This window comes from Solea solea, chromosome 14, assembly GCF_958295425.1.
Source record: "Solea solea chromosome 14, fSolSol10.1, whole genome shotgun sequence".
NCBI lineage: Eukaryota > Metazoa > Chordata > Actinopteri > Pleuronectiformes > Soleidae > Solea > Solea solea.
The window spans coordinates 24,856,991-24,879,644 of record NC_081147.1 but is presented as its reverse complement, the minus strand read 5'-3'; the positions used below and the strand labels follow the sequence as shown (position 1 = coordinate 24,879,644).

Below are 22,654 nucleotides of genomic sequence, written 5' to 3'. Positions count from 1 at the left end.
CAACATACTGGAGATTTGGCTAAAAATAGGAGTAAAGTACTGTCTTCAACATGCTAGAAGAATGGCAAACAAACTAAATTCATTTCCATAATCATATAGAGTGAGTCCACTTCTTTTGTGCTCATGGACTTTAAGAAACAAATCCACTAACCAGTGTTACTCTTTATTAACCGCTACTTAAAATAAATATAAAGGATTCCCTCAAAAGAATCAATTTATATTTGTCTTGTGAGCCATTTTTGAAAATAAAGAGATTAAAAACTGTTTTATTTTACTTTGCAGGAAGATAAAGCTGCAAACAATAGTTTACTGTCGAACATATTATAAAGCTAACACAAAAATGCAGAGTAGGTGTATTTCCACATTACATTGGTCCAATGACGTGACTTTTGTGCTCGTTTCCCAAGGTCATTGTAAACATGTTATAAAATGCCTTCTCTTTTCCTTATCTCTTAACACAACAGTGTCTTGTTTGCCAGATAGGAAGCTCTTTTTTTTTCCCAGGTCCAACCTTTTCATTGTGGCACAAATGGTCAATCCATTTATTCGTCTGAGTTCTGGCTGAGTGCAGATAGCAGAGCCTTTGCATGCATCTATCAGCCTCTGTGGAGAGAGGCATCAAAGAAAAGGCAGCTGCCACCTTTTAAAAAACAATGGAACAATGTGTGAGACGTTAACAAAAGAGTCTCAGGTATGAGGGTGGAGAAGGACATCACTGCTGACCCCCATCAGCCTCTATCACTATCTGATGGGACGTTCGGACGCCATATTTGCACGATTGCCATTTCCCTCGAGGAGTAACTCGGAGACTTGATTGACAGACTGCAGGTAGCAAACTGCGGGCGATGATATGTTTCATATCTCCTCGGGAATGACTGTTCAAATGTTATAAAACCATAAAATCAGGCACACGCCTGCTGTTGATACAGTCGTATATCATTGCCCTCACGGAGTCGTCCAACAGAATAAACCACAATCACTGTGTCACGCAGGCTATCTCTTATAAACTGCTGAGATAATCCAAACATTGAAACAATCCAAACAATGTTTGCTTTAATCCAGCTGAGCTGTAAGGCTTTTTTGTAGTTTTACAGAGAATTTAAATTAGAATTTTCTAAAATATTAAACAATTCTATTTGAATGAATTAGCCTGCCCTTCACATTGATGTAAAAGGTTTTGGTGTGTTTTTGTGGCCATAGAGCAGGAATTCAAACTTTTTACTTCTTTATTGCCATAAAGTTGGAGTAAAACGTTCAATCATTGTGGTACTAATCAAAACTATGCATCTGGAATGAAATTTAATGCAAACAATATGTACATATTTAAAAAACAATGCTTATTGCAAAACAATGCAGTCTGTGTGTGTGTTTGTGTGTAAAACCACAGAGTTTATCAGCAGCTCCCCCTGAGGAAACTGCTGTTCTTATCAAGCCAAGTGAAAGAGAGAGGTGTGGAGAAAGGCCTAGTGAGAGAGTGAGAGAGAGAAATCACAGTGAGACATATGCACTTCTGTCAGCACTGCCGGCAACTTGTTTAGAACTTATCCCAAGGAGTTTTCACAGAGTAACGTCTCACTGGCGGATTGTGAAATCGAGGGAACTGTAAATCAGTCATTCCCTCCACGGTGTTGATTGAAGGAGGAAAAGGCAAATCTGTTCAAATCGAGTTTGAAATGTTTGAATTAAATGACTTTATTGCACTATTGCAGACTCGCTCATTTGCAAGTGGCTGCACCTTCCTCTCAGCTCAGCTCATTAGACCATCCAGGTGCTTTTCACCTTGATGCGCGGCAGCAGTCATAGGAGAAATAGCCACTCTAATCAAGGCACTATGTGCGGAGAGGATTTTTTTTGTCTTTCTGTTTCATAAAAAAAAAAAAAAAAAAAACAGCTGCGAAAAGCACAAATTAATCCCCGGCGACTTGGGAACGAGGACGACCTAGATTTATAACAATTGCTCACTTGTCACCGCAGGGCGAGCTTTTTACTCCGTATCTGCGACCACTGTGAACTGTGGCTGCCTCGAGGTTGGACCAGGATAGTACGCAAACCATCTCATTAGGGCAAATATTTTTAGTCTCTTGTCATTTTGTCTCTTGTCTCTTATTCATTTATTCAGCATTTCTGCACTGGCACCGTGTTTCACATCACGACGCATTATTGACCACTTCCGGGTTTGCCTCTCTGTGCCAGCGACCCCTCACTCAGAGACGAGCTGGTATTCCTGGATCCTGTTACCGTGACAGCAGAGGAGTCGTCTTGTGTGACACACTGGGGAGAGGCTCGCATTCCTCGGATGACACCGGCTAGATAATGTCTCACTGTCCACACCACGGCACACATGAGGCTAAAAAGGGGCCATCTCCACTCACACCACACCTCCCACTGATCACTAACCTATGGAAGGTGCTATTATAGCATACCAAGAAGAGGAGGCATCTGGGTCGACTATAAGGGCTGTGCCTGTGAGCTCCTGCTGGGCTACTATATAGTAAACCTGCATGTGTTAATCTAACAACGAGTCAATCATTCAATGAAAAAGGAAATGCTGGTTCCCTGCAGTGTCAGAAAAAGGAAAGCGAGGAAACAAAATATGTTGACTGGATAATAAAAGGTTTCAGCTAATAATTAACTTTGAATTATGTTTATTTTCTGCATCACTGTGCAGTTCTGATTCTAACTGAAGGCTACATAGGTTATCTAACACCCTTGGAACACACACACCTGGTGAGGTGAAGGATATTCAACGTCATCAATTGCTTAAAGTTGCTTCATTTTACACACTGCACCTATCTACTTGAATATTCTCTAATAAAAAATAGTAATTTATAGCTTGTATGGATTTTATGCTTTACTTTTTCCGTCATATGTGGTATTAAATTTAATATACACAGGCATTAGACAATTTGCACCACTGTTTGCACATTATTCAGACCTCCAGTTATGACTAATCTGCTATAATTTAAACGGTGGCCCAACAAAGCACCGTCTCACTGGGCTTCATTACTGTAACTGCTTACATATCATTTCCACTGAAAAACAAAGCACAAAAAAGTGCCCGGAAATCCCTTCTGTGCATTTCTTAGATTCTCTCCACAGTGGACTTTAACGTGGCGTTGCGTGACAAGAAATGTCAGTCTCCTCGACGTCTGGCTGTCTAATAAAAAGCATATGTCTGCATTCGAGAGCGGGGCATAATGAGCGGGACAGGGCTGCTGTGTGAGGAGATAAACAGCCCATATAGACGCGTAACGAGATAAACAGACCACCGGGAGTCAGACGGTCAGTGTTGGAGGCTGGAAGGTCATGTTAGCCCACGATGCACTATCTGCTAATGGCAATATATTGCAATAAATTTGTCTTCTCAGCACAAATGTCGCAGCACGTCCGTGTCAGTGTGCCAAGTGGGACCGAGGAGGCCCGCCCCCTCCCGGAGCAGCCGAAACAGCAGCGACGGCAGTTTATTCTGAAATGTGCACGTTCATCACACACCTCAGGGGCAGGAGTGTGATGCTCCGGCGAGTGCTGCTGCCGCGAGTGTGTGACTGTCTCTGGTGTTTATATGAGCGAGTGTATGTGTGTGTGTGTGTTCCCAATGCCTTTGTTTGTGCATTCCTTCTGTTAAAAAACAGGGTGGCTGGCAGCTGTCCTTGAATCTCTATTGACAGAGAGTGTGAGATCTGCTGGGTATTTTTATCCATTAGCCTGTGTGTGTGTGTGTGTGTGTGTGTGTGTGTGTGTGTGTGTATGAGAGAGCAGGTGGAGGCTTTGTGGGTTTCAACAAGGTCACACGGTGAAGAGCGGCGCTGCTATCGGTGACTGTTTTTGGACCAAACGTCGAGGTCGAGTGTCTGTTTTACAACGGCGCGGCATGGGATCACAACAAAGGGAGTCACTGGCACAACAGATGCATTCATTAGCAAAAACACTGCATTCATTTGCCTGGAAAAGAAAGCACGGGATGCAAGTTAATCCTTCAAATTAGCCGGAAAGTAGCTCCACACGAATTCTAGAAACACCTGCAATCACACAGTCACACCGTTGCACAAAATAAATGTGTGTTAATAAAATAAAACTGAGCGTCACAACATTAAAACCATGCGCCACCTGAATGATGTTGGCACACACTAAACAAAGCTAATTAGCAGTCCGATTCACATTAAGCACTCGGTGTTAACTCAATGGGTTAAGCGAGCAGAGCACATGGCCCCCGTTCTTTCCTCATCGCCACCTCGGAAGTTAAATTAATCACCGGACCAACAATTATAGTATGCATACTGCTGCCTGTTCAGACATGATTAAGATGGATATACGACTCGTCTTTGTCCACAGAGACCAGCCACCCTCCACTTTTACACCAACTTGATGAATAAATTAAAGCTGTGAATAATGGCGAGTGGTGGCTGAAGTGGCTGCAGGGAGCAGAGTGACGATGCAGTTGTGGGCAAAATTTAAAAGCACTTGGGAGCTGCTGTTTGTTTCCCACCGTGGCCGGGGCAGCTGGTGGACATGGTGACTGGCTGGAACAGGAATCAGGGAGCCATGTGAATGAGCTTAACGGCACCTACTTGAGCCGCCTGCCAGTATAAAACCCTCAAGAACAAACACACACTCGGTCTCTTGGGGCTTACAAATTAGGTGCATGCTGCGCTGCACACAAAGCAGCAGTGGTTTTTGTCGTGCTACAAGTTGTTTTGGACAAAATTGTGCAAGAAAATCACCAAAAAAAAAAATCAAACATGTGCATGTTTCATAACGAGCAAGCACATTATCTTGGCAGGAAGCATGTCAGAACGCATGCTCAGGGTTCACTGACCTCCTCGACCCCGCTGCTTTGATCAGGGCCGCAGCAATCTGACACACATGCTGGGTTGGAAGGGAGTGCAAACAGCCCAATAGTCCTGTGCTGCAGAATATCGAGGAACATCTTCTATAGATGAAGATGATGTCGTACATACATATAGCATTTGTATCATGTCAAAACATGTATCGAGGGTGATTTGATGGTGCGGCTCACTGTCCCAGTGTGACGGCTGCATTGAACGAGCACAAACTAGCAACAAAAATAAAAAACAAAAACATTCTGTGGTTGTTTTTACTTATTATTACATACAGCTTAAAGTAGACCATATGCACTGGTACTTTGAAAATGAATATGCCAAGGAGACTTTTTTTTTTATTATGGATATGTGCTTCAAACATGTTGTTTTGTCTTAAAATATTTATCCGTGACACATTTCACTGTTTTTGTCTGCACTACAGTTGTGTGTGAAGAAACATTACTTCAAAATGTATTCAAAATACCATATATCAAATCAGAAAAAAAACAAAACACTAAGTTTTAACACAAATAGTCTACGTAACACGTGAAAAATCTTACCAGAATAAGAATAAACCAAATCCTTAAGTGTATGGTGCAGAGTTTCTCTGCATTACGAGGTAAGGTCGGAAATAATTTATGAGGAAATCGGGAAGTCGCTGATCAGCATTAAAGTGAAGCTGCATTGTTCACAACACAAGTGAGGTGCCCTTTACTTTATTTATTAACCAATATGTGTGTGATTTATACAGGAAACTGCACAACGTGAGAAAATGTATTCATCGCATTAAAGATGGAAGCAATTTTAGATTCAGAATCTGCACAAAACACTGTAAAAGACTACACTGTTGCCCTTGAGGGTAAGAACAAGGATGTGATGTCCTCGAAGCAAAGATTTCACTTCTCTGCATCAGTCTGCTTCTGTTTTACCTTTATCCACATCCTGTTTCAGTGTTAGTCAAGTAACACTGACACAGGATGTCACAGATCCCTCCACTTAACACTCAGTGATATTTTCTGAGTAAGTTGTGAATCTATTTTACCCCGTGTTAAACTGATATGCGGCAGACACAGCTATTAACAACATGACAAGAATAAATGCATGAGCTCTGACAACAATAAACACAGTCACAGTGATGTGCATATAAAAGTAAAAGCAGCAGCTCAGATAAATCTAGCTGTGAACTGTTAGGATTGTGAGCAGGAATGTGCAGAGTCTTTAAAGCCGCTATGATTTTGCAAAACCATGCAGGTTTGCACAACAGTGTCCAAAATTAGAGCTGACAGTACATGTTGAATCGTAGGTTCTACCTTGCGGACATCCTGAGGTGAAAAACTTGGCTCTTGAGTTACTTTTCTTCAGTTTCATCTTACAAAACAGGATGGCATCATGTTAGAACCAGTTTCCTCCAGCTGCTTTACAAGAAGCTCCATACATTGTCGAGATTTCCTCTCAACACTTCATATATTTGACTTAATCTCAGTGCAATCATTGTCTCTCCATTTGGACGGAGTACAAGTCCAGATTTTACAACAAGACCGGGACCATTTTTTGTCACCAGTGCTTACTCATCATGAGTTAGCAACATCCAATAATGTGCAGCCTCTGTGACCTCAAAGTTGCACCAGGACCACTACGCTCACCACAGCCTCACATCCAGAGTCATCCACTGTACTATACTAAGAAATCTAGTGTGGAGATTTCAGTCGGCAAACATTGTTGGCATTATTGAGCAATTATTCCATAATAACCTTTCTGCAGAGAGGACTAAACCCAAGCGCCTCGCCTAGGCTTTTTATTTTCAGCCTTGGTGGGAACTCGGTTCCCATAATAGGATTCTTTGACTCCATTGACTAATCACTGGTCATTTCAGAGAGAGGGTGCTGCTATTGGCTGTTCTACAAAAGTAGCTGCACACCAGCATAAGTGAATGCATATGCTGCAAAACAAACTGAAAAGGGAAAGGGTCTCAGAGACAGGGGGACAAAAAAAACCCCACAATACTGTCTGAGCTTTTATTAGAAAATAAGAGAGTGCCTTTGTGACCAGGCTCATCTAGTGGCAGGGTGAAAATGCAGGAAACTGTTACTATTTGAGCTGCACAATATGGTCCGGAAAATCAACTGTCATATTCACAATAAAAAGACATTTTTGGTTAGCTGTCAAAGAAGAGCAAGGTTTTTGGGCCAGTAAATTCTGTATCATTGTAGAGATTCGTTCTAATGCAGATATGCCAAACATTTTATCATAATCAAATAATTGCATTGAGTATTTTGCTTTGCTTTTACTACGTCATATCGTGATCTCGATTGCCCAAGATACAGTTTAACAACCTGGGGGAAGATGCTATCTTGGAAAGATCCAAAATCCAGTGAAATGATGCCGATTCCAAAAACAAAACATGGCTGAAAACGTTGCACACAATATCATTTATTTTTGCCTAACATGTGATGTTGCCAGGTTCTCAAACGTAAACATCTGTTGTGTTGCCTTGCCATTGCGTTATGAAGACGAAAAAATATGCAGCCCTAACCACAACAACGCTCAGTGTGGATTCAACGGTGGCCTCTGACCAATACTGGACACAAAGGGATCTCTCAGCTCTGTCACTGAACCTGATCATAGCAGGTCTGCACCCGGGAACAAAGCCAACTGTCCGGCCAAATGAAACCCCGCTCCATCTCGCTCAAACAAAGGCCTCAAAGAGGAGCTGTGCAATCATCACAAAAGTTACACAACATCACACAATACACAGGATCAATTCACGGAGAGCTCAAAGCGAAAGCAAGGTAAGATGGGGCACGGTGGATAAAATGGGGGGTGAGGATGTGCTTTCATCTTTCCAGGGGAAAACGGCTTTCTTGGTGGCCTAAAATGATCCACAAACAGTTGGGTCCAGCTTCGCCCCCCTTTTTTGCCCAATTAACTTCAGACAAATAGAAGCCAAAGGCTGGGGAGTTATTCATGAATTCCCCCAGAGTTCAACAATGGAGGAAAAAAATGACATAATTCCCAACTGTATGAGTTTAATACTTTGCTGTGACTGCATCAATTTCACCCAATTCCTAAAATATATGGTCATTACTCCGAAACCTCCCCCCTGCTGCATATGAAATTATTATGGTATTCAATAATCAATCTTTTAAATCTCTGCTGCTTCCTCCTAAGGCCGTCTGCAAAAAGTAATTCCAGCATTGCAATGCTTCTATGGCTGTTGGTTGCTAGGGAACAACCAGAGAAACTCTTTCACTATGAAGACTGCTTTCACAAGAGCCAGATTTCTCTTTTTCGGGCCCCGAAGGCCACAAAACCCTCTGGTCACCAGAAGGACGTTGGAGTGTGTTGTTAGTTTGCGAGACATCTCACATAAAATGTGATGTGCTGTGCTGTTGTTAAGGAGCATGTAGCACAGATGTTTCTGCATTACTTCAAAACTAAACCCATGAAAGGGAATTAACATTCAGATATTGTAAGCAGAACTGCTGAGGTTGTCTTGGCTGAACTGAGCTGCATCATTTGTGAACTTTTTCCTGTTTTGTTTTGTTCTTTGCACTTTTTTTTTCCACAATTGAGGTTTCTCCCCTTTAAGCGCATGTGCTGCTTCAATCTGGTCTTGCTCTGTGTTTTTTTTGGATATAAACAATTCGACGTCTATTTTTTTTCCAGACTGAACATTACAATATTACAAAAGCAAATGTCACCTAAATACTAATTAGTCCTCTACTAAATACACTCATACTGAATCGCATGATAGCTACTTGCAAGTGTCGCACAACCCTAAATACTTCAATAAAATTGACTTACTGTTTTCAATGAGCTGCACTAAATTCCTACATTTACTTTAAGTGTAACCTTTGACAGTGCCAGTGGTCTCATGACTGGAGTGTTTCCAGAGGGTCTCTGGGCTACAGGGCTAGAACAGCATGTTCCCTCTGGGCTGGGAACGAGCCAGCAGCTTTACCTTTGTTAGTAACTAGACAATGTTGTCGTCCATGCCCTTTCATGGTTTTGTCATCACAATGGCGTTGGGTGACATCCTCACCTTTTTTATCTCCAAAGGCTGTGATTGTCGCAACCGTAAATCGTTAATTCGCAAGGGACAATGAAGGCATTGTTTCTAAGGCCTGAAAACAAAAACCTCCAACACTCAAGTAACTATTTACTGACTAGGCTAACTAAAAGCAGACTGGGTAGTCCAACTGATACTCTACTTTCTTACTTACTCATGTGATTGGGAGTTGAATTAGTATTGCATGTATAGCCTCAGCACTTGCCTTTGCAAGACTCGGTCAGAATAAGGGCCCTTCTGCATGGAGTTTGCATGTTCTCCCCATGTGTGGGGGGGTCCTCCCACAGTCCAAAAACATGCAGTTTTAGGGATTATGCAAATTGGACACTCTAAATTATGAGAGTGAATGGTTGTTTGTCTTATATGTGGCCATGTCCAGGGTGTACCTTGCCTTTCGTGCTATGTCAGCTGAGACTGGAACCAGCGCCCCTGCTACCCTCATGTGGAGGATAAAGCAGTAGAGACTGGAGTGTGAGTTTATGTGCTAATGCCTTAAAGAATTTGATAATTTTTAGGTTCATGACTGGTAACAGGTAACAACCTGAAAGGAGGTGCATCTCCCCTGAGCATAGCAGAGGTGGACACACTTTGTTCAATAAATCGACCCCCCCCCCCACCGGGACATTCATTTGAATAGCGAGCTTCAACTGCAGCTCAACATACTGTAACTATGCATGGAAATGTACTGAATGTGACCTGATGATGCATCTGGTGAGCTGCCAGTTCAGACTAAGTGGTGCAGTGAGAGCCACTCATGGGTTTGACTATAGCTCCCGTGTGAAAGTCATGTAACCAACTACAAGTGGAAACCATACATGAGGGTCATTTCTTGAATCCCTGCTGAGGATTCCCAACATTGGACTATTTTTGATGCTAGTTTTCTTGTATTCATCGTCAGAACCACATTGGCGCACTCTCTTTCACATCATCTTGAATGGAAGTTTCCTGTTTACAGCGTTGCCTTATGATCCCACCCAAAGCCTTTCACTTCACTCAGACTAAAATAGGCCTTGAGCTCAAGATGGACGGGGATTTCAGGCTATATCCTGAGGATGTTTCACAAAGGAACATGGCAAACCATTGTGGTCTTTTAGGACTTTAGTGACAAGTTAATGTTTTCCCTTTCGTCAGGAGGGAAGTGGACATTACACTGTAAATGCTTTAACGTATGGATGTCTATTCAGTATGGTAATGTGTCCGTCCTTTCTCTCGCTGGTCTTATTGTAATGATCTGCCACCCTTTTCATACACTGTTCCACAAAATTAAGCTGGATGTTAGACTGTAGCTAATGTGGCACTGAGCTATAAATACAACTCTTTGTTGAAGCTTCTTGGCATGTCTACAACTGCATTTGGTACAGTTTAGCTAAACCAGCTATTCCCAGTACACCGACAATATAATTGGTGTGATTGTAACAGTTCTTGACAAGCAGAAGCTGGCTGTAACAGGGAGTCATTGTGTGAGTGTTTCAAAGTGCCTGAGAGTATAGCGAAGCCTGCCTGAATGGAGGCCATCTTTCCTTCCAATTACAATCAAATATACGGTCCACATTTAGTGCAACAATAACACAGCCCCAGGCAGTCAGACCTGCACATGCAGCAAGTGCCACTGCAGGATCACATGAGGGCGACGTCCCGATGTGAGTCATATATTTTATAACACTTGGAAACTAAACACAACAGCAACATGCAACCATACAGCCCTGAGTACACTCACAGTGGTGGATACAGTCACACTGTAATCACAGTCAACTCTTCAACTGGTATGTATTAACTTAATTAATGATGCTGCTTAATAACTGCTGAAATGTGTTTGGACAAGAGGTTCTTCAGTGAATTACAAGGCTGTCAGCGTTCTGTCATTCTGACTGACGCTGCAAGACTCCCCTGTTACTGTGATTGATCGGTGCCCATTGTGCTGTGCTGCACAGTGCAGACTAAAGCCACTTTGACAAACAGTATTATCCCGTCAGAGTGTCATATGTAGCCTTTTCTTGTGAATGTTTGCTTACAAACAGAATACAGGAACTAACCAAATTACACAACAAGAAGATATTGCTTTAAAAACCTGTGTGCATGGCATTAAGTAAGCCTATTGATACTTGGGTCTTTGCTGCATGACGCATTCAAAAATCTGTGTGTTAGTCAAGGCAAAGAATGATTAATGAAAAGGGTTTGGTCGCAGTGGGAGTGGTTTAAGTGCAAAGAAAATATAGGGCCATATGGGAAAATGTCTGGCAACGGATGGCTGCTTGGGGTCAACCAAGCCAAGTGTCAATTAGCCGGGTCAAGGTCTGAGGCGCAGATGAGCTACAGCAGTTTCATAAATAATGCTCAGATGAAAGTGACATTGCACCACTCAAAGAAAAACTGTTGCTATATTAGTGCAAGAAAATGATACCACAAAGTCAACAGATTAAAATCAATGTCAACTTTGCTGCGAGGGGACGTTGGATCACTGCAGTGCATCTTCCCATAAATGTGTTACAGAGGGAGGGTCCTAAAAACACATAGGCATATAAAACCTCACTGGTCCTGATACTCTATCAACTTGCACCCAAGAGATTCAGAGTCAGCCGTTAGAAAGATAGCGTGGTTAAGTTCAAGCAAGCTCCTTTCAAAAAAGCAGGAAGCAAGGAGTAGCTGTCAAACATTCCAGTGAGAATCAGATTGCGTCGAGACCTTGGTAATGAACGGACATTTTCCCTGATGGGCAGCAGAGGAACAGAGGGGCTGAGGAGTTGGAAACGTGACCAACCACAGGTTAGACAAACCCGCGGGGACCAATTACAAAGATAAGGTTTCAACAAGACAGATATCTTACACCAACCTGCTCCACTGCGCACAGGAAGTGAAACAACAGTATTCCTAATCGCTGATGTATAAACGGGGTAAACAGTGTTGCGAGGAGGCATTTTCCCTCTTTCCTCTGTGCTGCCTTGGTCCATCCACTCACCCTCGTCTTCCTGCCAGCATGACTGCAGCAGTTTACACTTCTGACAACGACACCCATTAGCAAAGACAGCTGTTCCTGCTCACACTACCGTTGTAATGAATTGGGCCTTTCAGCTCACATGGCAAGTAATCACCTGGCTTCCAAAAGCACAGCTGTTAATAAACCTCAGTTTGCACGAGGCATGACGGGCCACGTTAGGATCAAAAAGCGCATCCGGCAAACTGTGAAGTGATTCAACATCTGAGCTTGAAACTGGCTTTAAAATGAGCCCCCTAAGGTCAAAGCAGTCATGGTCAAATGATGTCAGTGACAAAAAAAAAAGCCTTTTCTTCACACTCTTACTCCCGCCACACACTTTCCCTGTACACTCCACATGCCCTCATCTTAAATGCACTGTGGATTTGTTTACACTACAAGGCAAAGGGACCTCTATGCATACTGACGCTCAATTGGCTGGTGAAAGCAGATTAACCATATAGCATCGATGTTACTGGCTTCCAGAGTGGCACGTTTGTAGGACACAGTGTAAATGACATCAGGGCATTCCAGTGCCTCAGCTCTGGTTCTTGTCCAGGCCATGCCATTTGCTGCATTATCGGCCTTAACTTTCTCCACCTCTGTTGCTATAATAAACGCTGAGAAGATAATTTTATAGACTGTAACACATACGCCTCCCATTCATTATGTCTTTATTAAGAAGTACAAAGACCAATGTCTTTACCAAACACTACGTATGTAAACACAAGGGAGTGTATAACTATTGCCCAACATTCCTCAGGAGTAACTGCATGTAATGTACACAGGTAGCATGTTTAAGTCCTAAAGGGACAATGGGTGCAGCTTTTTGGTGTTGTGTTCCTTTCATAAATCTGGTATAGTCACTAGGTCATTTGAAATCATCTGAATAAAATGTTTATTTCATAAAGGCAAATGCAGAAGGAGATCAAATTTCCCCTTTTGGGGGAACAAAACAGGTTTATCTTATCTTAGCTAATCTTCAAGTAGTAAACCAAGACAAGCTTCACAGCCACATGAGTCTGATGTACTGTAAACACAAGACGTATGTGCATGAATCTACGACTTAAGACTGACGTGTGTGTGCTACAAAAGAACTTATGGAACGGTCCAGAGCAGAGAAGGATCATGTCGCTATTGATAAATATTTGCAGTCTTTAAAACTTTAGCAGGTGAGCAATCCAGGAACTGGCTCTGTTTCCTACATGTGTACAAGTACACGGACCATAATCCTAATGAAACTGCATTTAAACAAGACAATGATTTATTTGTTCATTTCAACCTCCTCCTCCTCCTCATTAAGTGTTAATGATCAGAAATTTTAATTATGTAATATGGGTGAATGTAGCAGGACTCCTACATTAACTTCCAGATGAAAATCATCATTTCATCATAGCAGCCCTGTCAACAACGTCGCCCTGGTCTTGACCGTGTTCGTGCAACAGTAACCATGTGCAAGTGCCTTTGTTACCAGTTCTGTAAACAAGAATTAGCCACATGGTGAGCCTGTATATTGGGATTTAGAGATCTTTAGTCACGCAAATTAATCAGCCCTTCATCTGATCCACGTCATGTCTGGAGCAGTTCTCCAGGAGGGAGGATTATACCTCTGCAGATTATATACCAGAGTGAGGCTACAAAACAAAAGTGTGATAATTGTTTCCAGCAATTACTTGGTAACAACCATTTACAGGTGAAAGAACAAAGACATCAAACTAAAATCTTTAGCCTCAGGCAAGTGGCATGCATTTCAGAGCAATAAAGAGACAGTGTCAGCCAAGATTTCAGCATTGCCTACTGAACTTCTAAAAAGCAGCTATCACTCTTTACTCAAATGAAGGTGTCGCTTTTTCCAGAGCTGGAATTTCCAAAGTAACATTTGGGGATGAAGCTTTTAATGACAGCCTCAGCAAATACTGTAACCCAATAGTGGTCATGTAAATATTGCATGTCAGGAATGGTTTATTCTTTAAGCTCTCCGAGCAGCCAAGTGGGTCTCGGGCTAAGTTATGTAAAGACTGTGGTCGCTCAGTAGCGTGATGTCTGTTGCCTTCTGCTGTGAAGGCCAGTGGAATTTCAGGAGCCTTGACTCCAGAGTTGTTTTTCTTTGCTTCAAAAATATCTCCAGGAATGTGAACATGAAGGAGCTGAAACATGCCACTGACATCAGAATCTGTGTAATCCCGTATAGCATGACCCTGAAGGCAACATCCCAATGTAAACCTGGCGAACAAAGTGAGATTTGCAATCAAATATGGCATGATAGCCACATACCAAAGCATGCAATCTGAGTAACAAGGCATGCCTTTTCTTTTTTTTAACCTTTTTATATAGTAGCAAACAGAAGCAAGACTTATACGAAAGAGTCACCTCTTTCGTATAAGTCTTGCTTCTGTTTGGAATGACCTGGAATGACCTTGAAATTAAGACCAGAAAATAAAAATGAAAAAAATAAAATAAAATATGAACTCCAAAGCCTTCCATTTCCTCCAAAAAAATAAATAAATAAACAATGTGTTACATTAACGTCCTCTAATCCTCTACTCTGCTTAATTCAGTATACTTATGCAACATAAACACAAACAAATTTGTTTCCCACATGCACCGTACTTCTGGATGAGGAAGCTAGTTCAAACAACATCAAAAGGTTTTCATTTGCTCTTTGCATAAAAATTTAGTTAAACTGCTGATTCAGTTTGTATAATCTACAGCATAAAGAAACAAACGTTGTCTCACTGGCCTCAGCAGACCTGACGGCAATGCAGCCACTTATCACATCCTTGAAGATCAGTTTTCAAACAACAACCACGGACGACGGCAGAAATTCCTCTCGCATTGGAAACATTGTCAACTTGTAAACCTAAACCGAAATCATTAAACTGGGTTTTAATAAAACGAACTTAGGGGCACCTACCTTAGTTATAGGTAAATAAACAATGATCAGCATGTCCATAGACGTAGACGTATTGCCAAATAACTTGGTCCTATGCTGTACTGGGCACACTTTCTTTAGCTTACTTCAGTCTCAGTGGTGCATTCAAACACAAATTCTCTGGATTGGCAGTTTCATTATTAGATTTTGGGGAGTAACAGTCGCTCAGGACGACACAAACACCCTGCTGTATACCAGTAAAAATATCAGACATTTATCTGTACAATTAACGTTAAGTAAAACCTGCTGTAAATGCCATCCTCCCACAGTGAGGAGATTATTTATATGTTGAAGCTTAGGCCTTTTCATCCGCTGCTCCCTGTGCAGTCGTAACAGTGAGGAATCAATGCTTTTAATTCAATAATCAATAGCTTTTATGAGTCCACTGTCCGCTAGTCTGTGCTATGTTTTATTGCAATCACAGTGTAATGAGGGGGGAAATATCTGACGTGGAATTAAAATCATGATCCAATCAGTGGCTGTACTGGTGTGTGGGCACTGTACGTCGGTGCTTTTGTTTCTTTCTTCCACTGAAATCATCCCCTGTATTTAAACTAGGAGGAATACGTCACTGTGACCGCACTCTGTGTGTGTGTGTATAACCACTACAGCCCGCACTCAGCCTCCACTTTCAACACAAGAATAACATGTGACATCACTTTACTGCTACAGAGATTGTGTTGCCGAGCACAAGCAAGCACCAAAGTGAGTAGCAACCAAATTTACAGGGTGAGTGGTGGAATTTTTGTTCAGACGACCCCCAATGCTGTCTGAGAAAATTAAAAGGTACTACAGATAAAAAGTCCAGGTTCACACAGAACGGGGGGGGGGTTTGTAAATAGACGTTCCGAGTGACGCCCTGACACAAATAGGAAGAAAGTTACAAAACAACACCCAGTCTCAGAAAATAAAAACAGCTTTAAGGGAAAGGGGCTCTGTTGTCAAAGACAGTCTTCCTGTATGAGTTCAAAAGCATCCCGGCGCTTTTCCTCTTCCTGACTGTACTGAACAGGATGCTCATCAGTCACTTTACAATGTGCAGCAACTGCAGCCTGTGCAGGTCAACCATCAGCAATGGCTTGTTACTTTGTTACGAAAGGATTTGACTAAAATAGTAAAAGCATTTCCAGTGAAGATACTTTATGTTGCATAAATGTTCTCATGACATTTCTACAATTTGAATGAAATTGTCACCCAGAATGCATTATGCAAACAGCTCTGCATGTTGCAATAGTAAATTGCAGAACTGTTGTATTGGCCTGTGCACTTTCATATCAGCCTTTTTTTCTATTACACTATTACTATTTCTATTTTCATATAACTTTTTATAATGAGACCCCCCCCACCCCCCAATGACGGGTCACTTGGATTAAGTGTCCGGTAAATGCCCTCTAAATCTCCCTTGTCCCTTGCGTGCAGACACTGCAACCAAGTGCCAGTCTCCTGCTTTTAGGTCCACAATATGTGGAAACAATGTAAAGTAGGCAGCTTGCCCTTCCAGCTATGAAGCTGTAAAAGCAGGGTCACGGGCAGAGGAGATGACTGTTGTCTGTGGCCTCTAGCTTCACCACCTGGCTAAATAAGAGGAGACAGACATATCTGTCCCAAGTCCAGCTACTTGTTAAAAATAAACAACGCAGTGAAAGTGAAAAGCAGCTTTTATCTGTGCGCCATGGAACGCCAGGTGTGGGAAGATTTCTGTTCCTGTGAGGCGATGGAAAGTGTTTCACTTTTATTTCCTGATCAGTAGGGGAAGTCTTGGGTTTCGTGTTCTCGGTATGAGTTGAATAAGTGAATAAAGACATGGGCGCTGCACTGAAGCTTATCCCACTTATGATGCATACAGCCAATTTAGGTTACCAATGGTCAGAAATAGATATAAGAAGAAGACAGAAGACATAAGGTTATTGTAGCCAAAAAGGCAACTTAAAACATATTTGGTACGTTCACAATGACATAATGACATATGCGACAAACATTTATTTTGTATTCATCCAACTAAAACCATACTTTTAAACGGCATGCTAAATAGCTAAACTGGAAATAAAACAGCCTAATACTATCCAGTTGAAAGAGGGCATATTGCCACCTAGCATAGTCGAGGCGGTTGCACTTCATTCAATAAATCAATTCCCTTCTAGTGCTTGTATACTAAGAAAATGACAGTAGTCCAGTTGAATGACATAGTCGGGCTACAACCATAGCTTGACTTAATTGTATTCGGAAATGTATGGACTGTGTGACCTACAGTGAAAAATCAAGCTTAAGAATTCAGTTAAAGCCACAGCTTTTGTCCACAAACAAAAGCCATACTAGGATCCATCACATCTGATAATATGTCTTCTCCGACATGTTCTCCTGCGGCCATTTCTACAGTGAATAAAAGCACATTCCCATATAGAGACGATACAGGAGATAACCCCCCCCCCCCCCCTGAACCCTTGCTTGATTGATAACCACTACAGAACCCAATTTAAGATTTAATTAAAAATAGCTTAAAGGTGAAGATGAAGTGGATGAGAATGGGTTGCAAGGACTGAAATATCACTGCTTTCAACCTGGGAAAACATCTACACTGTGTGAGAGAAATACTTCTATTTATTCCAGAGGGATGTCATTTCCTCCGAAATACAATATTGAATTTGGACATGAAAAAGAAACGACGGCGCAAGCCAGTCATGTCATGTTATCCTAATTCATATCACTGCTTTATTAAAGAAATGTGTCATCCTCTTCCCTCTTCCTCCCCAGACTGCATGTCTAGGTATCCTCGCATTTCCAGTCACTGCTCAAAAAAAGACGCCAACTGAGAAGAGCGGTGCAAATACTCGCTGCTCAGTGGTCTGTTATTTAACCTAGCATTTGATGATAGGGTGGGAAGGAAGGGTCAAATCCTACTGCGGTCGGTCTTGAGCGATAAAGACAGATCCCTCAGTCCGTTAGCTAATCCTGACAAGAGGGGCCCTGCCAACACCATGAGGATAAACCGCGTCAGCCACCACATTCACTGCACACTTGTAAAGAACGCTAGCAAAGGTGCTGCTATTAAAAAACACAGCGGAAAAGAGCAACTGAGGGGCAACACAAGATTTACTCAATAGTTTAAAAAAGACCAAACCACTCCCCTTTTATTATTCCCCAATATATCCCAGCGTGACCATTTCATTCAAAGCCTCAGCACCTTCCATGTAAATGTCTTCTCCTATATTCTTGACAGGTCTGGACAGTTGCAGAAACAGCATTGAGATTTTAATATGGTGCTGAAAGCAAAGCTGACGTACTGAAAATTCTTTCAGGTGTTTGCAGGATGAAGCATGTTTTATCAGAAGCACGACAAGCTGCAAGTTGTGAAACATATTTCATTTCGTTCCTCCTCCATTTCTGGTCGTTGAAGGGTAATTTCTTAATAAAAAGATTAGCAACTTTTTCCTACAGATAACTTGATTAATACGTTAACAGACATACACTGGCAATTCATTTTTAAAGAGGTCTCATGGTGTTATATGACTCTTTGGAATGGTTCATTTGTGGGGGAGTGGGGGGTTTCCATTTTGTACATTTCAAGAAAAGAACCATTTATTTTGGCACTGGGACAAATTACGACAATCCTTAGCCACATCTTAAACGCTCATTACTGCTACCAGTGTGAGCCAAAATCGATAATCCAATCTTTTTTTTTCCCTAAACCACAGAGGCATTTGCAAATCATAGCTTACATTGTGCTGTAAAGACTGTGGCTCTAGTTCAATTAACAAGCCATCAATGACACCAATAATTGTCTCTCACTGTCAGACAAATGGGCAGACGCTGTGCCACTAACTGTAGCCCACTGGTTTAAGTGGTGGTCTATTGATCGTCCATTGTGTGCAGAGCCAGCATCCCAGTGCTGTGGAGGCAAATGAAATGACACCACCTTCAGAGGCCAAACTGGACGCTTTGTGTGCATCTGTAGAGCATTGCTGCTAATACCCAAAGGCGTGTAAGCTTGGGTGTGAGTGTATGCGTTTGTGGCTCGAGGTTAATAACCGCAGACAGCCAACGAGTACTCCAGTTTTCCCAGAGGACACTATTGACTATTGAATCAGGTGATCCTGAGGTGGCACAGTGCAGTGACAGGACTGAACTGTAAAAACACACACGATGGCTGGAGTCATTATTACATAAACCAAGAAAGTGGTGTTTTTGTCGGCCCGATGAAGAGCCAGCATAACTCAAACAGACTTAGATTTAATTTTCTGGGGATAGGGCCCAAGATATGGCCCAATGCTTTGTTGGTGATATAAATATGGATGCAGTTTTAACCTTGAGAGATACAGTATAAGGGAGTGTACTGATACTATGAGATACTGAAGGCCTTGGCAGAGGTTTATGCTTCCTAAAGTCTTATTGTTTACTGATGATAAGCTTTTAGTGCATATATATATATATATATATATATATATATATATATATATATATATATGCAGAGGCACAGATTGTCTCTTGGAGGATATTATTCAACTTTAAAGTCAATTATATTGGACCACTGGTACTGAAAAGCTAGGGGGGAAATGCATGTCATTCCTTAAATTGTTCAGCCAAAAAAAACAAGCAATATTCAATACTATCATGTATGGAATTCTGATTTTTCCTCGCCATTTTTTCTGCATACAAACTTTGAAAAAACAATGCATCCAAATTGATTTGAATGCTTTCACTACTTTAATGTGTGAAGTGTTTCCTTTCTGTTTAACAAGTGTTATTTGACCATAGAAAAGTGTGAAAGCAACAATTAACTGGATAACATGACTACTTGGCAAGAGCAAAACTGTGTCCGTCATTTATAGTGTTGTATTATCAATGTTGACCAGGTTAATAATGTTTTATCATGAAAACATTTTGTCTGGTTTTAAGATTGTAGCAGTACAGTGAAGTGAGTTCACTTTAAACTATGTAAAATGATATTTAAAAATGAATTTGGGCATTCAACTATTCTGCATTGCTTCAGGGTAGGGCTGGGTGATGTGGTCAAAAACGTTATCACAGTCGATATCGATAACTATCATGACAAAATGTCAGATAGTTAAAGACTGAGTTTTGCTGCAGAGGGAATGTTTAAAAAAGCAATTATTTCAGCTTCTTAAATGTGACTATTTCCTGTTTTCTTTGCTCTGTAAAACAACAACAACATTGAAGCCCTTATTCCAGGTTTGGGAAACATCGATCAAGATTTTCTGACAGTTTATGGACCAAACAACGAGTCGCTGAATCAAGAAACAAACTGTCAGATTAATCGACGATGAATTGTTGGTTGCAAATATGAGGCAAAACATTGTGCTAAGTGTAGTTGCACAAAGTACAAACATGATATTAACGCTGCAACTAAAGATTACTTTCATACTTGATTATTTTCTCTATGAATCGAGTAATTGTTTGGTCCATACAATGTCAGAAAATGTTGATCAGTGTTTACCAAACCTGGAAATGATGATGATGTTCTCAAATGTCTTGTTATTATCCGCAAACCAATAGTGACTCAGTTTTCATGATTTCTTTGTTATGTGGAGCAAAGAAAACAGGACAATATCCAAATATAAGGATCTGAAAACTCAAACCGATGAATAGTTGACGATTCATTTCATAATCGATCCATCGATAAACCTGATAAACCTTTTACATATTGAAAATAAGGGTGTTAATGTAACATTTTAAACATGTTTGCAGTAGTTTTACTGTTGTGACTTGTTGGTGTATGTCTAGAACAACTTTATACATGGTTTAAGCAGAAAACTAAAATCCTCTGAAGCCCCACCAAAAAAATAGATTGTGCAAAATGCACAATTCATTCAAATGAAAACAGGAGGTGCACTTTAAAATGACACTACAGGCCGGGTTAGAGTCCCAGCATGGCTGCAGCTCCTGTTATGTTAAGTGGCCTTGATTATCTGTGCTGATAGGAGGCTTAGCGGGATGAAGCCATACGTGACACAACTAGTAGAGCTACGAACTGAATGGCAACAGTTGCACACCGAAAACACTTAAGGGCACGAGTCTGTGCGGCGGACTCTGCAGTGTAACAACGAGTGGCACGGACACAACACTGATAAACATCACCAAAATGCACCTTTAAGTCCCCGTTTAAGACAATAAAGTCATTCCTTTACTGACCTGTTGCGTCCTTTCAGCCGGATTCATCATCACAGCCTGCCGAAAGCTGTTATCCACATAAGACGCCATTGTTTTAGGAGACGCCGTGCGTGAGATGAAGGGGTTTATCCTGTGTTAAAAAAAACGTGTATAGTTATCCAGAGACGCGGGTCTATGTGCAGCAGAACAAGTCCACCTTCGCTGTCTTTGCCTTAGTCTTGTCGCTTGTGCTCCAATGCTAGCGGATAAGCTGGGAGTGCCCGGAGCCAGGCCACGACTGGAGCCAGACAGCCGAGCAGTCTCCTCGGTGTGTCTTGTCTTTCTGTTACCCGAGCCCCGGAACCGCGGCTGCTAACACCAGTCCCACCGAGAAGAAGAGGGAGGGAGGGGAGGGGGGAACTTCTTTCTGTTTTTAAAAAACAAATGTCTCTTAAAACAATGTTGTTTAATGTGGCGGGGGGGACAAAAATGTCCCTCTATTCTAGCCAACGTTCATCAAAGCTGCCCCTTGTCTCTTCAGCATTCTGCTAGTAGTAGCGACGGAAAGAAATTCCATGTAGGATCCAGATGACCAAGAAAAAAAGAAAGAAAAAAAGTAAGCTACCGGCTAACACTTATCCCGTCAACAACAACCTGGCCTCCATTTTGAGAGCTAGACCCGGCTACACTCACTGAAGAAAAATTCATTATATTCGCATTTTAAACGGCTCTAAAAGTGAGGGTAGGTCCGCCGCCGACGCCGCTCCACTCTGTTGTATGCCACCACCATGGTGACTGACACGCCAATATCAAGTCGGCTGCAATTAAGTGTGACACTTCCGTCAATCATTTTCAAAATAAAGGTCGTGCCTGCGATAGATAGATGGGTAGATAGATAGATAGATAGATAGATAGATAGATGGGTAGAAAGATAGATAGATAGATAGATAGATAGATATAGATAGGTAGATAGGTAGATGGGTAGATAGATAGATAGATAGATAGATAGCATTATTCGTGATGACATTCACAGAATTTCAAAGTAAAAATGTTTGTTTTCATATGGAACGACACATTTCACAATAAGAAAAACACCTAACAAGTCCATGTATATAATTTTACGTGACATGGATTAAACATACAAAACATTAAGCACTTTTTTTTTAATGATGTACCGGATTAATTTAGTTATCTGTGACATGAACATTTTTTAAATTTAACCCAATTTAACAAGTGAGAATTGTTTTCCAGTTGACATGGCACACAGAACACATAGACTGTACCACCGATGCAATACACTACAAAAAAGCATCATGATTTCAAACATTATTAGTTTGTTTTTGGTGGGGTTTTTTTGCAGTTACGTTCATATGTCCTCATAATGACAATAAAAAATTCTTGAAATTCTTGAATTTCTTGAAATCAAGCTTTACTAATGATGAGAAGAGTATCTTATTTTGAAGGAGAAATCGATACACTTCCTGTAGAGGTGTTTTTATCTATATTAGACTTGACAGAGATTTAGTCACAAGGGGCGGCTTATGGGCGAGTCCATTAAACAAAAAAGAGAAAGAAATGGGAACGGGCACGGTGAGCGCAATGTCGCAGAATGATGCGATGGCGCCATCTAGTGGCCTATTAGGAGAACACTCATGTAGATACAGACCCAGACAGTAAAAAAAAACAAGGCGTGGTCACTGGTATTGTTTTATTTCTGCACTGTTAAGCATTTTGATAGGTGCTCCATGGATAAAGAT

At 41.4% G+C, this 22,654-nt stretch overlaps 1 protein-coding gene across 10 annotated transcripts in view; it reads right to left on the bottom strand.

Moving 5' to 3' along the window:
• rapgef2b (Rap guanine nucleotide exchange factor 2b) overlaps positions 1-21,678 on the bottom strand; it is a 96,193-nt gene extending 74,515 nt beyond the window's left edge. For 9 of the 10 annotated variants that reach the window (XM_058649163.1, XM_058649164.1, XM_058649172.1 and 6 more), the window contains exon 1: positions 20,940-21,678. In XM_058649163.1, the coding sequence (XP_058505146.1) occupies positions 20,940-21,008 (69 nt within the window). In that variant the 5' untranslated portion in view covers positions 21,009-21,678. The remainder of the gene's footprint in view (positions 1-20,939) is intronic. The other variant, XM_058649165.1, reaches the window with a different exon arrangement.
• Positions 21,679-22,654: the final 976 nt, after the last annotated feature.